Source organism: Entelurus aequoreus, linkage group LG22, assembly GCF_033978785.1.
Source record: "Entelurus aequoreus isolate RoL-2023_Sb linkage group LG22, RoL_Eaeq_v1.1, whole genome shotgun sequence".
NCBI lineage: Eukaryota > Metazoa > Chordata > Actinopteri > Syngnathiformes > Syngnathidae > Entelurus > Entelurus aequoreus.
Window position 1 is genome coordinate 11,777,173 of NC_084752.1, and position 14,122 is coordinate 11,791,294.

General features: G+C 40.5%; 2 protein-coding genes across 3 annotated transcripts; both read left to right on the plus strand.

Annotated features, from left to right (window-relative positions):
• The first annotated feature begins 2,026 nt into the window (after positions 1-2,026).
• On the plus strand, positions 2,027-3,241 carry ppp1r27b (protein phosphatase 1, regulatory subunit 27b). Its single transcript, XM_062032600.1, has 3 exons — positions 2,027-2,342; positions 2,414-2,564; positions 2,633-3,241. Exons 1-3 carry the CDS (start codon positions 2,129-2,131, stop codon positions 2,754-2,756), a joined length of 489 nt encoding a protein of 162 aa, XP_061888584.1. The 5' UTR covers positions 2,027-2,128; the 3' UTR covers positions 2,757-3,241.
• Positions 3,242-5,795: 2,554 nt separating this feature from the next.
• On the plus strand, positions 5,796-10,210 carry anapc11 (APC11 anaphase promoting complex subunit 11 homolog (yeast)). Of its 2 annotated transcripts, none has more exons than XM_062032912.1 (3): positions 5,796-6,116; positions 6,470-6,588; positions 9,287-10,026. In XM_062032912.1, exons 2-3 carry the CDS (start codon positions 6,480-6,482, stop codon positions 9,430-9,432), a joined length of 255 nt encoding a protein of 84 aa, XP_061888896.1. In that variant the 5' UTR covers positions 5,796-6,116; positions 6,470-6,479; the 3' UTR covers positions 9,433-10,026. The 2 variants fall into 2 exon arrangements, with proteins under 2 accessions (XP_061888896.1, XP_061888897.1); XM_062032913.1 differs by lacking the exon at positions 5,796-6,116 and adding an exon at positions 6,147-6,357 and having other exon boundaries at positions 9,287-10,210.
• The last annotated feature ends 3,912 nt before the right edge of the window (positions 10,211-14,122 follow it).

The following is a 14,122-nucleotide window of genomic DNA, read 5'->3' on the forward strand; positions in this document are numbered from 1 at the left end:
GAATAAGTGTACGTTATATGACACATAAATAACCAACTGAGAACGTGCCTGGTATGTTAAGAGCCTACTGAAATGAAATGTTCTTATTAAAACAGGGATAGCAGATCCATTCTATGTGTCATAGTTGATCATTTCGTGATATTGCCATATTTTTGCTGAAAGGATTTAGTAGAGAACATCGACGATAAAGTTCGCAACTTCTGGTCGCTGATAAAAATGCCTTGCCTGTACCGGAAGTAGCGTGACGTCACAGGTTGTGGAGCTCCTCACATCTGCACATTATTTACAATCATGGCCACAAGCAGCGAAAGCGATTCGGAACGAGAAAGCGAAGATTTCCCCATTAATTTGAGCGAGGATAAAAGATTTGTGGATGAGGAAAGTGAGAGTGAAGGACTAGAGGGCAGTGGAAGCGATTCAGATAGGGATCTTCCTGGATAGATAAAGAGTACCAGTACTTTTTTTAGGTCAGTTCAGGAGGACGGTCAAGATTCTGGTCAATTGATAATCGCAATTATGACACTTGCACGCTGTCACATTCACTTAATCAGGTGGCGCTGCAACGCATAAAAAAGATGGAGGTCATCAGCTTGGAATAATTGCAAATAAGGAAGCAACACCACACAACTTTGTGACACGACACTGTCTTCGCCTCAAAAGTCAGTCAAGTCAAGCACACTAATAATCCAGCAAGTGTCGGTTTGAAGTGGACCTGCTTTACTCCAGAGTCCCGACCAATTAACTGTCCTTTCAGCCATCTAGTAATCCACGGCCCAATATTAATCCACTCCAAAAAGTGAAAAAATAAGTAACAATCCATAAATTGCTCTGAAGCAATCCATTTTCTACCACTTGTCCCCCTCTTGGGGGGTGTACTAAAGCCCATCCCAGCTGCACTTGGGCGGAAGACCGGGTACACCTTGGACCAGTCGCCACCTCATCACAGGGTCAATACAGATAGACAAGATTCACACACTAGGGCCAATTTAGTGTTGCCAATCAACCTATCCCCAGGTGTGTGTTTTTGGAGGTGGGAGGGAACCGGCGCAGTCACGGGGAGAACCTGAGCCCCCGTGGAACGAACCCATGACCTTATTGTGAGGCACACACACTGTCCCCTGTGCCGCTGTTAATATATTTTATATGATGTATCATGTGAAACAGCTGTGTCATTGAGGGGCCATATTGCAGTGAGGGCTTCCATCAAACGGCAAATATGAATTATGCATTTGAATATTGAGAATATTTTTTATGTAAACTGTTAAAAAATAAACATCTGTAGATTTTACAGGGAAAAAATGGCAACTCATTCACCAGAATTTAACTGAAATATACAGTGTTTTTACAACGTATTACGGTAAATGGGAAAACAATAACACTTTTAATTCTGCCATCTGAGCTGCCAGATTATTACCGTCATTTTTTGTTTTCCATTTACGGTAATACACCTTAAAAACAACAAAAACTGGCAGTTCAAACGACTTGAAGTTGTCACTTTGACTTTTGATTCCAAAGCAGGTTTTAGTTTATTGATAAACAACGATAATAATCCAAGAAAATGGAAACTACTAGGTTTGTACGGTATACCGGTATTAGTATAGTACCGCGATACTAATGAATCATATTCGGTACTATACCGCCTCTAAAAAGTACCGGTCCCCCATACTGAGTGTATGTATGTGGGGTGGGAGCCCTTCAGGAGTCCAGTCATCATAATAATAATGATATATTAAAGAGCAAATTGGGGCCACAAACAATATTTGGGGTCACCGTGTCTTGGTGCGTCATTTTGCTTTATATGATTATGGTTCTTGAATAGTCGATGACGAAAGCTGAAGACATTCATTTCAAATGAGAACAACATCCTGGCTATCGCATCTGAACGTGAGTGACCCGGGAGTCTCCTTTAAATCTGATCCTCCTCCACCTGCTGAGGACGTGAAGATTCTCCCGGCTCGTGACCGGTTAAGGGAGGAACCCTGACCGCTCCTAAAATAGCCTGACGGGGCGTATAAAAAGAGGCAGAGGGAGGTCTTGCACCACTCTTGATTCATCCTGAGAACGTGAGTGGATCTGACAGAAGGAACATTAAAGAACAGCGACTTTCTCCGTGGGATCTGACAGAAGGATGAAGTACTACAGTTACCCCGTGTCTCAGACTGTGGGACTGGGCGCCTTCCCCCGGGACAAGTACAGAAGCTCGGCGTCGCAGAAGTGCCTCCGCAGCGTCCACTTCTCTCACGACGTCGTCTTCCAAGATTATGTGCGGCACGGTGAGCTGGAGAGGATCAAATGCTTCATCCGCGCCAAGAGAGTCCGCCTGGACACCATCTACCCCTCCGGTACCGGCCTGTTCTGGTCTGACGTGAAGACGGTGCGTTGACATGGTCGCTAACGTAATAAGTGTGCGCAGGTATGGCGGCCATCCATGAGGCAGTTCTGTCCGGGAACCTGGAGTGTGTGGAGCTCCTGGTCCGCTACGGAGCAGACATCCACCAGCGGGACGAGGAAGGGTGGACGCCGCTTCACATGGCGTGCAGTGACGGCTTCCCTCACATCGCACGGTGAGCATCTTCACACTCTCAACATTCCTGATACCGACAGCCATTAACGTGATCCGTTTTTCCTCCAGCTACCTTCTCTCCCTTGGCGCCGACCCAAACCTGGAAAACGACAACATGGAGAAGCCCTCGGACCTCATCGAGCCAGACAACAAGGAACTGCTGGACCTCTTCGGTCCGGTCGTCGACGGCTGAGAAGCTCTGAGGTTCCGTCTCTCGACTCGGAGACGGGCGGTGAAGCCCCGACGAGTTCGGCATCTTGAAGCGGAGAGCTGCCTCGACTGAGGAGGCGACGGCGGACGCCCGACGAAAGGAGGCCAGACGGAGCTGGCTGCATCCTTTGGTGGACCTCCAGGAACCAGCTCTGGTTTTTATGCTGCGGTGACTTTCAACCAACACTTAGGTCTAATTTGACATGATACTGGAGAAGGTGGACAAGACACAGGTTGTGGCTCACATGAAATACGTCCATCAGTGCACTTCAATAAGTACACTGTCCTCCAGTCACAATTTTTACCTGCTTCTTCCCCTCCTTTTTCTTGTACCCATTGAGTTTCCAGTAGTGCACACTGAATTGTGTAGACTCTTTTTATGGACAACATCCATGTACTGACCGAGCACTGCGTCTAGTTCAGGGGTGTCGAACTTCATTTTAGATCGGGTTCCACATGGAGAAAAATCTACTCCCAAGTGGGCCACAAAGCACGACACTCTTTTCAACTTTTATTGTCAATATTGTGCTAACAACAGGTTCAATTCCGACACGTATTCTTTCCCGTGCGCACACGTTTTTTACTTTCTCATTCTACGTCAATAATCTTTGAAGCACGGGAAACTCAGAAAACAAAGACAAACGAACTACAACCAACGCTAGTAATGGTTATACTGGTGAAAATAAGTAGAGCATGCTTAGCAGCCTAATGCAGTGTTTTTCAACCTTTTTTGAGCCAAGGCACATTTTTTGTGTTGAAAAAATCCAGAGGCACACCACCAGTAGAAATCATTAAAAAACGAAACTCAGTTGACAGTAAAAAGTTGTTATCGCAATTGTTGGATATGACTTTAAACCATAACCAACCATGCATCAATATAGGTCTTGTCTCAAAGGAGGTGTACTGTCACCACCTATCACATCACGCCGTGACTTATTTTGAGTTTTTTTGCTGTTTTTTGTGTGTGTAGTCTTTTAGTTCTTGTCTTGCGCTCCTATTTTGGTGGCTTTTTCTCTTTTTGGTATTTTCCCGTCGCATTTTCATGTCTTCCTTTGAGCGATATTTCCCGCATCTACTTTGTTTTAGCAATCAAGAATATTTCAGTTGTTTTTATCCTTCTTTGTGGGGACATTGTTGACTGTCATGTCATGTTCGGATGTACGTTGTGGACGCCGTCTCTGCTCCACAGTAAGTCTTTGCTGTCGTCCAGCGTTCTGTTTTTGTTTACTTTGTAGCCAGTAGCCTTCCCTAAGCTTCAATGCCTTTTCTTAGGGGCACTCACCTTTTGTTTATTTTTTGTTTAAGCATTAGACACCTTTTTACCTGCACACTGCCTCCCGCTGTTTCCGACATCTACAAAGCAATTAGCTACCTGCTGCCACCTACTGATATGGAAGAGTATTACACGCTGCCGAGTTCTAGACAGCACCGACACTCAACACATCATTTGCAGACTATAATTACTGGTTTGCAAAAAACATTTTTAACCCAAATAGGTGAAATTAGATAATCTCCCACGGCACACCAGACTATCTCACGGCACACTAGCGCCGCGGCACAGTAGTTGAAAAACACTGCTTTACACTATGAAGTAAAGGAAAACATGACAGATTTGTAATTATATTTACGTGACTGACAGGTTATATGATTATTTAAGTTCATATTCTGGCCACTTTATAGTGAATTTGTTAGCACTTTTTGGGGGGGAAAAGGACAACTAACTTTTTTTTTTTTTTTTTTTTTTTTTTTTTTGGGTGGGTGGTTATGTAGATATGTTGTAGATATATATCTTTAAAAAGTCCAACACCTAATTTAGGTTTTTACATGTTTTGTGCGAATGAGTGGGAATGAGGAGGGAGGTTTTTTGGGTTGGTGCACTAATTGTAAGTGTATCTTGTGTTTTTTATGTTGATTTAATAAAATTAAATTAAAAAAAAAAAAAAATTTTTTTCTTGTGCGGCCCAGTACCAATCGATCCACGAACCGGTACCGGTGGTTGGGGACCACTGCATTATATAGTTTTGTGAAAGCATTGCAATAAAGTAATTAAAAAATATATCTTTCACGTTATTTCAGACTTATTTGCTGTAAGTCTTTACACCTTTTTTTTTTATTGCTTGCTTTTTTTTTAAGTTACACTTTCAATCGCAGGTTTTTTATCTCGTCTGGCATGCTGTTATTGACTGTTTATTAGGGCTGTGAGTCTTTGGGTGTCCCACGATTCGATTCAATATCGATTCCTGGGGTCATGATTCGATTCAAAATCGATGGTTTTTTTTCAATTCAACACTATTCTCGATTCAAAAACGATTTTTTTCCTGATTCAAAACGATTCTCTATTCATTCAATACATAGGATTTCAGCAGGATCTACCCCAGTCTGCTGACATGCAAGAAGAGTAGTTAATTTTTGTAAAAACCTTTTATAATTGTAAAGGACAATGTTTTATCAACTGATTGCAATAATGTACATTTGTTTTAACTATTAAATGAACCAAAAATATGACTTATTTTAACTTTTTGAAAATATTGGACACAGTGTGTTGTCAAGCTTATGAGATGTGATGCAAGTGTAAGCCACTCTGACACTATTGTTCTTTTTTTTTTTTTATAAATGTCTAATGATAATGTCAATGAGGGATTTTTAATCACTGCTATGTTGAAATTGTAACTAATATTGATACTGTTGATAATATTCATTTTTGTTTCACTACTTTTGGTTTGTTCTGTGTCGTGTTTGTGTCTCCTCTCAATTGCTCTGTTTAATGCAGTTCTGAGTGTTGCTGGGTCGGGTTTGGTTTTGGAATGGGATTGCATTGTTATGGTATTGCTGTGTATTGTTTTGTTGGATTGATTAATTAAAAAAAAATATATTTGTTTTTAAATAAATAAATAAAATAAAATAAAAATCGATTTTTTTGTTACATTTGTTACTGTTTATGTACTGTAAAAATACAAATAAAAAACTAGTTACGAGCTTGTCACGTGGCGGAAGAGGCGGGACTAATGTAAAGTAATGGCGGCTGTCGCCAGTGCCTACGACAAGCTAGTGGGGGCAAAGTGCTGCAACGCATACGCTTGCACACTGGGGGAATAACAGAGTTAAACTAAAACAATGAAATGTGGAAAATTAGTAGCAAACCGCATATAAATCAAGTTATGATTTATTTCCAATATACATCAAATGCATGGCCTTTAGCGGGAACATGCCCCTACCTGGTCGGCACGTCGCTGGGGTGCTAGCTAGTCGTCGAAGAAGAAGCGGGTAAAAATTGGCGTCCTCATTTCCGGTAAGCGTGAAACGACAGTAATGAATTTGGGATCAAGATTGACGCACTCAGGAAGTAAGTACACGTTTTATACATACTATACTTATTGAAGTGTACATAGTATACTCATTGAAGTGTACGTAGTATACTTATTGAAGTATACTGTAGTGTGCTTTATTGGAGACACGACTATCAGCTGCTAGCAAGAAGAAACGTTAGCATCACATGGATTTGCCAACCAAAGGAAAACCAGGATAAATGTTGTTTTGGAAGGAGCATAAACGCTAAAGTGTGGGGCTGATTTAAACGCTGACAAGTGGGTGAAGTAGCTAAGAGCTCAAAAGTCATACATGTGTTAGCTGTACGTGTAGTAGCATTGCCGGCTAACGTTGTTGTTAATAATAAAATGTTGACTGTTTGTCCCTCAGGACGTGCAGGATGAAGGTGAAGGTGAAGAAATGGAACGGGGTCGCGTCCTGGTTGTGGGTGGCTAATGATGAGAACTGTGGTATCTGCAGACTGGCCTTTAATGGCTGCTGTCCTGAATGTAAGTATGCACTTATCTCCTAGGTACACTATATGGCCAAAAGTATTTGGCCACCCATCCAAATGATCAGAATCAGGTGTCCTAATCACTTGGCCCGGCCACAGGTGTATAAAATCAAGCACTTAGGCATGGAGACTGTTTCTACAAACATTTGTAAAAGAATGGGCCGCTCTCAGTGATTCATAGTCATAGGATGCCACCTGTGCAACAAATCCATTCGTGAAATTTCCTCACTCTTAAATATTTCAAAGTAAACCGTCCGCTTTGTTAGAAGAAAATGGAAGAGTTTGGGAACAACAGCAACCCAGCCACCAAGTGGTAGGCCACGTAAACTGACAGAGAGGGGTCAGCGCAAAGTGCAAAGAGGTCGCCGACTTTCTGCACAGTCAGTTGCTACAAAGCTCCAAACTTCATGTGACCTTCCAATTAGCCCACGTACAGTACGCAGAGAGCTTCATGGATTGGGTTTCCATGGCCGAGCAGCTGCATTTAAGCCATACATCACCAAGTCCAATGCAAAGCGTGGGATGCAGTGGTGTAAAGCACGTCCCCACTGGACTCTAGAGCAGTGGAGACGCCTTCTCTGGAGTGATGAATCACGCTTTTTCATCTGGCAATCTGATGGACCAGTCTGGGTTTGGAGGTTGCCAGGAGAACGGTGCATTTCGGACTGCATTGTGCTGAGTGTGAAATTTGTTGCAGGAGGAATTATGGTGTGGGGTTGTTCTTCAGGAGTTGGGCTTCGCCCCTTAGTTCCAGTGAAAGGAACTTTGAATGCTCAAGGATATCAAAACATTTTGGACAATTCCATGCTCCCAACCTTGTGGGAACAGTTTGGAGCGGGCCCCTTCCTCTTCCAACATGACTGTGTGCACCAGTGCACAAAGCAAGGTCCATAAAGACATTGATGACAGAGTCTGGTGTGGATTAACTTGACTGGCCTGCACAGAGTCCTGACCTGAACCCGATAGAGCACCTTTGGGATGAATTAGAACAGAGACTGAGAGCCAGGCCTTAGAATGGTCGAAAATTCCTATAAACACACTCCACAACCTTGTGGACAGCCTTCCCAGAAGAGTTGAAGCTGTAATAGCTGCAAAAGGTGGACCGACATCATATTGAACCCTATGGGTTAGGAATGGGATGGCACTTCAAGTTCATATGTGAGTCAAGGCAGGTGGCCAAATATTTTTGGCAATATAGTGTATGTGATCAACATTTTGAAAAATGAACTTCAAAACATTATAGCCCCCTTAATAATTGTCATAAATGCATTAGATCAGGGGTGCCCATTACGTCGATCGCGAGCTACTGGTCGATGGTGGAGGGTGTGTCAGTCGATCGCCAGCCAGGCGTTAAAAAAATAGACCTAAAAATTAGCAATCTTCAATAAGACGCCACTTTCGTCACATTCATGGCACCCGAGGGTCTTGTGAGATGACGCTGGCTGCTGCCAGATCATTATTAAGAAAAAATGACAGAGAGGAGGGCGAGAAACATTTTTTATTTCAACAGACTCACGCACCGTTCTTGCTGTCAAAACTCTAAAGACCCGACTGCACAGTTCCTGTCTTCACAATAAAAGCCCTGCTTCATCCTGCCTGCTCTAACAAAATAAGAGTCTCAGAAAACTAGCGTGCACAAGCTAGTAAGCTACGGAGTTTGCCGCCAATGTATTTCTTGTCAAGTGGATAAAAACTGGTATGGAAGCTGGACTAATAAGATGCCAAAAAGCAACCACTTCCATGTGGTATTGGACAGAAAGGAGAACTTTTTTTCTCCTCCATTTGAAAATGTGGACATTATCATCACTACTGTTTGATTCCAATCAATGGAAGTCATCAAAATCAGGTAATACACTAATTTATATTCTTGTCTTCATGAAAGAAAGGAATCTATATGTGTTAAACATGCTTGTATTATCATTAAACACATTTAACTTGTTAACAAAAATGTATTTTATAAATAAATACATATAAATTATTTATATGAATGAGGTAGATCCCCTCCACTTGGTCAGTTGAAAAGTAGCTCGCCTGCAGAATAAGTGTGGGCACCCCTGCATTAGATAAAAGTAACTTACCGTATTTTTCGGACTATAAGTCGCAGTTTTTTTCATAGTTTGGCCAGGGGTGCGACTTATACTCAGGAGCGACTTATGTGTGAAATTATTAACATATTACCGTAAAATATCAAATAATATTATTTAGCTCATTCACGTAAGAGACCAGACGTATAAGATTTCATGGGATTTAGCGATTAGGAGTGACAGATTGTTTGGTAAACGTATAGCATGTTCTATATGTTATAGTTATTTGAATGACTCTTACCATAATATGTTACGTTAACATACCAGGCACGTTCTCAGTTGGTTATTTATGCCTCATATAACGTACACTTATTCAGCCTGTTGTTCACTATTCTTTATTTATTTTAAATTGCCTTTCAAATGTCTATTCTTGGTGTTGGGTTTTGTCAAATAAATTTCCCCCAAAAATGCGACTTCTATATGTTTTTTTCCTTCTTTATTATGTATTTTCGGCCGGTGGACTTATACTCCGAAAAATTTGGTAATTAAAATGGTAATACCGTATTTTCTGCACTAAAAATCTCATTCCCAATACAGGTTCTGTTACACCCCTAGACACATTTTTTCCAGTAATAGCTGTACCATCACAATTGTCAATCTGTTTTGCAGGTAAGGTCCCTGGGGACGACTGTCCACTGGTCTGGGGTCAGTGTTCCCACTGTTTTCACATGCACTGCATCTTGAAGTGGCTCAACTCTCAGCAGGTCCAGCAGCAGTGTCCCATGTGCAGGCAGGAGTGGAAGTTTAAAGAATGAACACACCTGATTGTTGGTATGATTGTAAATAAGCTTTTTTTTCATACCTGTACTTGACACAACTGAAATGAAGCGGACGTCTAAGGCATTGGTGTACAGTTCATTTGAAAAATAAGTTATCCGAGCCAAATATGTGTTTGTACTGTACAGTAGAGGGCACTGCAGGCTGGGGTAAATAAGCCATTGGTCAACACAGGTGGTTGTCAGGTGTTGACCTGGCAAGTTTGGACTGAATTTGGCAAATTATGGAGTTTTTTGACTTGCTGGAGCCAAATAAATTGTTGACGTTTTATCAAAGATGGCTCTTTGAATTTAATTTTCACATGCCAAATCAAGCACAAAATGAACCGCTTGCAGAGGTGCTTGCTGAGTAAACCAGTGCTGTTGGGTATTTGTCACCCCTTCCAGAAAAACTCAAGAAGCATTTCGAGGTCACATGGTTGCAACCCATGTGCGCTACATTTTCTGACGGCCATTTTGTGTTCGACCCAATGCAATAGTGACTCGGTCGTTAAAATAATGCATTTAGGCGTTGCCTCCTTGCATTGTGACTCTCAATGTGTAAATGCTGAAAAATAATGAGGGAAAATAAATAATTTAACTTATTTTTTATTAAAGAAGTGTACTATCTTAATGTCAGTCAATTGCTAGCATGCTAACTGTTAACGTGCGTGAAGTAACAAAATAATTAACTTTTTAGAAACTGTTTGCTGGCATACGCCTCAGGGTCAAATATGTTGTTACTTGGTGCATGTTAACTGTTAGAATGCTAATGTTAGCATGCAATTTTTTTTTTTAGTATTTTGCAGGTATGCACCTCAGAGTCAAATATAACTTAGTATGTTCGATTTTTACCAAATTTTGCAAGTAAATGCCTCAAAGTATTCAAATATTCTTATTTTATGGAGGTTAACTGTTAGCATGCCAACAGTTGAAATGCAGTGCACTGTCAGTACCCCAGATGGTGCACTCAAAATTTAGTCGACACAATTTTTTGGGCGGTGCATCGTGTAGAGGTGGCTAGCTAGCACGGCTAAAGCATGGCCACACATTGGGGAGACGCTTCTGAGTTACTCATTCAGAAAGGGACTAACTTGAGTGGTTGCAATTCAGCATTCAAAAGGAGATAAGAGGAGGAAGTGAGTAAATATTGGGATCGTCCGTTTCGGTAAGTGCACAACAACAGTTATAAAGTATATTTGGGACAGTACTAGGACTGCAAGATTTTGAGGAAAAAACCTAATTGTGATTTTTTTTTTTTTTCCCACCAAGATTGCGATTTTTATATTTCATACATTAAAATGCATAACACTGAATATAACGACTGAAGGAAGCCATGCTACTTTTAGACTGTTATTCATTATATCCTTGTCTAAAGGTGCCACACAGAACAATATGCAATCATTTACTTAAAAAAAATATTTGGCTTTCTGCAGACAGCGCTTTTGTCTCCGTCATGTTCTTAAACTGAAGAAATAATAGATACAAACTATACAGTGTTTAATGTAATCATAATATACAATAATAATGTAATATTGTGGCCAAACAGCTCAATTTTTGTTTCAATTGACCACAGAACTTTCCTCCAGAAGGTCTTATCTTTGTCCATGTGATGTCAGATGAAACAAAAATTGAGCTGTTTGGCCACAATACCCAGCAATATGTTTGGAGGAGAAAAGGTGAGGCCTTTAATCCCAGGAACACCATCCTACCGCTACCGTCAAGCATGGTGGTGGTATTATTATGCTCTGGGCCTGTTTTGCTGCCAATGGAACTGGTGCTTTACAGAGGTGTACAGCTCTGGTAATGGGTACATTCGCACCCACCTGCACAAATGTACTTCAAAATAAATGACTTTTTTTTTTTACTAGGGCATGCATATACAATATGCATTAGTTTGACCATTTAAAATCAACGATAATAAAAAGGAGATGCTTGGAAATAGCATAAAAATGCCCCAAAAACTTGGAAAAATGTGATTCATAGCGTTACTTTTTGGTGTAACCACCATGAGCGTTCTGTTCAGGTATATTTCTTTTCTATTTTTATAAATCATCATATTTATGTGTTACTAAATTTAAATAAGTATTGATCAATCTTTAAGCTGTGTGTATTTGATTTCAGTTTGCTTTTGACATCTTATTTAGAATTGTAGTTGAAACTTTTACAACCTTGTGTTCCGCTCATGATGGCGTAACCAAACTAGATTTAATTTAATGATCTTATTTTGAATATTTATTCCCTTTTTTACATTTAGTATATTTAAATATTCATTTATAAACATTGAATACATTTCAAATATCAATAAAATGCAATTTCCTTCATCTAATAGGGTAATGTTTAGTTACACCAAGTCATGAATGTAACACTAAGCTTCATCACTTTGACTTGTAATATCTCTAATTCTGGTGGTGTTTTTTTCTTTTTTCTTTTGGAACATGTACTATACATATAATACAATAAAGTCCCATATGAAATTATGTTTCCAGCAATACTTTAATTTTGCCTTTGAAAGTATCACTCCAATTTCTATTAGTGGAGCTGTACACCTAAAGTAACACTCCAATGTCCATTAGTGGAGATGTACACAGAGAGTAAATGGAACAATGAAAAAGGAGGCTTACCTCCAAATTCTTCAGGACAACCTAAAATCATCAGCCCGGAGGTTGGGTCTTGGAGCAGTTGGGTGTTACAACAGGTCAATGACCCCAAACACACGTCATAAGTGGTAAAGGAATGGCTAAATCAGGCTACAATTAGGGTTTTAGAATGGCCTTCCCAAAGTCCTGACTTAAACGTGTGGACAATGCTGAAGAAACAAGTCCATCTCAGAAAACCAACAAATTTAGCTGAACTGCACCAATTTTGTCAAAAAATTCAAGCAGAAGCTTGTAGATGGCTACCAAAACCACCTTATTGCAGTGAAACTTGCCAAGGGACATGTAAGCAAATATTAACATTGCTGTATGTATACTTTTGACCCAGCAGATTTGGTCACATTTTTAGTAGACCCATAATAAATTCATAAAAGAACCAAACTTCATGAATGTTTTTTGTGACCAACAAGTATGTGCTCCAATCACTCTATCACAAAAAAATAAGAGTTGTAGAAATGATTGGAAACTTAAGACAGCCATGACATTATGTTCTTTACAAGTGTATGTAAAATTTTGACCACGACTGTACGTAAGTATTCACAGCCTTTGCCGTGAAGCTCAAAAGTGAGCGCAGGTGCATCCTGTTGCAACTGATCAGTCTTAAGATGTTCCTACCTTAATTGGAGTCCACCTGTGGTAAGATCAGTTGGTTGGACATGATTTGGAAAGACACACACCTGTCTACAGTATATATAAGGTCCCACACTTGACAGAGCACAAACCAAGAATGACGTCAAAGGAATTGTCTGTAGATTGTGTTGAGGCACACATCTAGGGAAGAGTACAGACAAATATCTGCTGCCTTCAAGGTCCCAATGATCACAATGGCCTCCATCATCCGTGAATGTAAGAAGTCTGGAACCACCAGGATTCTTCCTAGAGCTGACCGGTTGTCTAAACTGAGCGATCAGGGCATCTTACCGAAGGACAACCATCTGTGCTGTAATCCACCAATCTGACCTCTATGGTAGAGTGGCCAGACAGAAGCCCTTCTTTAGTAAAAAGCACATGGCAGCCTTTCTGGAGTTTGACAAAATGCATCTAAAAAGACTCTCAGACCTTGACAAACAACATTCTCTGGTCTGATGAGACAAATTGATTGATTGATTGAGACTTTTATTAGTAGGTTGCACAGTGAAGTACATATTTCGTACAATTGACCACTAAATGGTAACACCCGAATAAGTTTTTCAACTTGTTTAATCGGGGTCCACTTAAATTGATGATTGAAGTCTTTGGCGTGAATGCCAGGCGTCATGTTTGGAGAAAACCAGGTCAATACCATCCCTACAGTGAAGCATGGTGGTGGCAGCATCATGATGTGGGGATGTTTAACAGTGGAAGGACCTGGGAGATGAGGCAGGATAGAGGGAACGATGAATGCAGCAAAACCTACTCTTGAACTCAGAATGAGGCGACGGTTCATCTTTCATCAGGACAACGAACCTAAGCACGCAGCCGAGATATCAGAGGGATGGCTTCAGGACACTTCTGTCAATGTGCTCGAATTAACATCCCTGGAGAGATCTGAAAATGGCTGATTGAGGTTGAGAGGTGCTGAAAGAGGAATGGGCAAAACTGCCCAAAGATAGGTGTGCCAAACTCGTGGCATCGTACTCAAAAAGACTTGAGAATGTAACTGCTGCCAAAGGTGCATCAACAAAGTATTAAGCAAAGGCTGTGAATAAAATTTCTTAGTTTATCATTTTTAATACATCTGCAAAAAGCTCTAAAAAAAATATTTTCATATTGTTATTATGGGGTATTGTGTGAAGAATTTGGAGGACAAAAAAGATTGTATTCTATTTTGAAACAAGTCTGTGACATAAAATGTGGGGAAAAAGTGAAGCGCTTTGAATATTTTCTGGATGCAGTAAAACTGAGTTATAAACTATACAGTACATGGTCCATGGAAATGTTGCATATAGTCCTAACAACATAAAATTATGTAATAATAATTAAAATACAATATTTTAAGCTTCTGCTATGATAATCTTATAATTCTCATCTGGCAACCCTGCAGTCACGTGACT

Bases quoted from the DNA above. Each gene is read 5' to 3' on its own strand.
- ppp1r27b (XM_062032600.1), top strand. From the start codon at position 2,129: ATGAAGTACTACAGTTACCCCGTGTCTCAGACTGTGGGACTGGGCGCC. The intron at 2,343-2,413 runs GTACCGGCCTGT...AAGTGTGCGCAG, and splicing joins GGACACCATCTACCCCTCCG to GTATGGCGGCCATCCATGAG. The intron at 2,565-2,632 runs GTGAGCATCTTC...TTTTTCCTCCAG, and splicing joins GGCTTCCCTCACATCGCACG to CTACCTTCTCTCCCTTGGCG.
- anapc11 (XM_062032912.1), top strand. From the start codon at position 6,480: ATGAAGGTGAAGGTGAAGAAATGGAACGGGGTCGCGTCCTGGTTGTGG. The intron at 6,589-9,286 runs GTAAGTATGCAC...TCTGTTTTGCAG, and splicing joins TAATGGCTGCTGTCCTGAAT to GTAAGGTCCCTGGGGACGAC.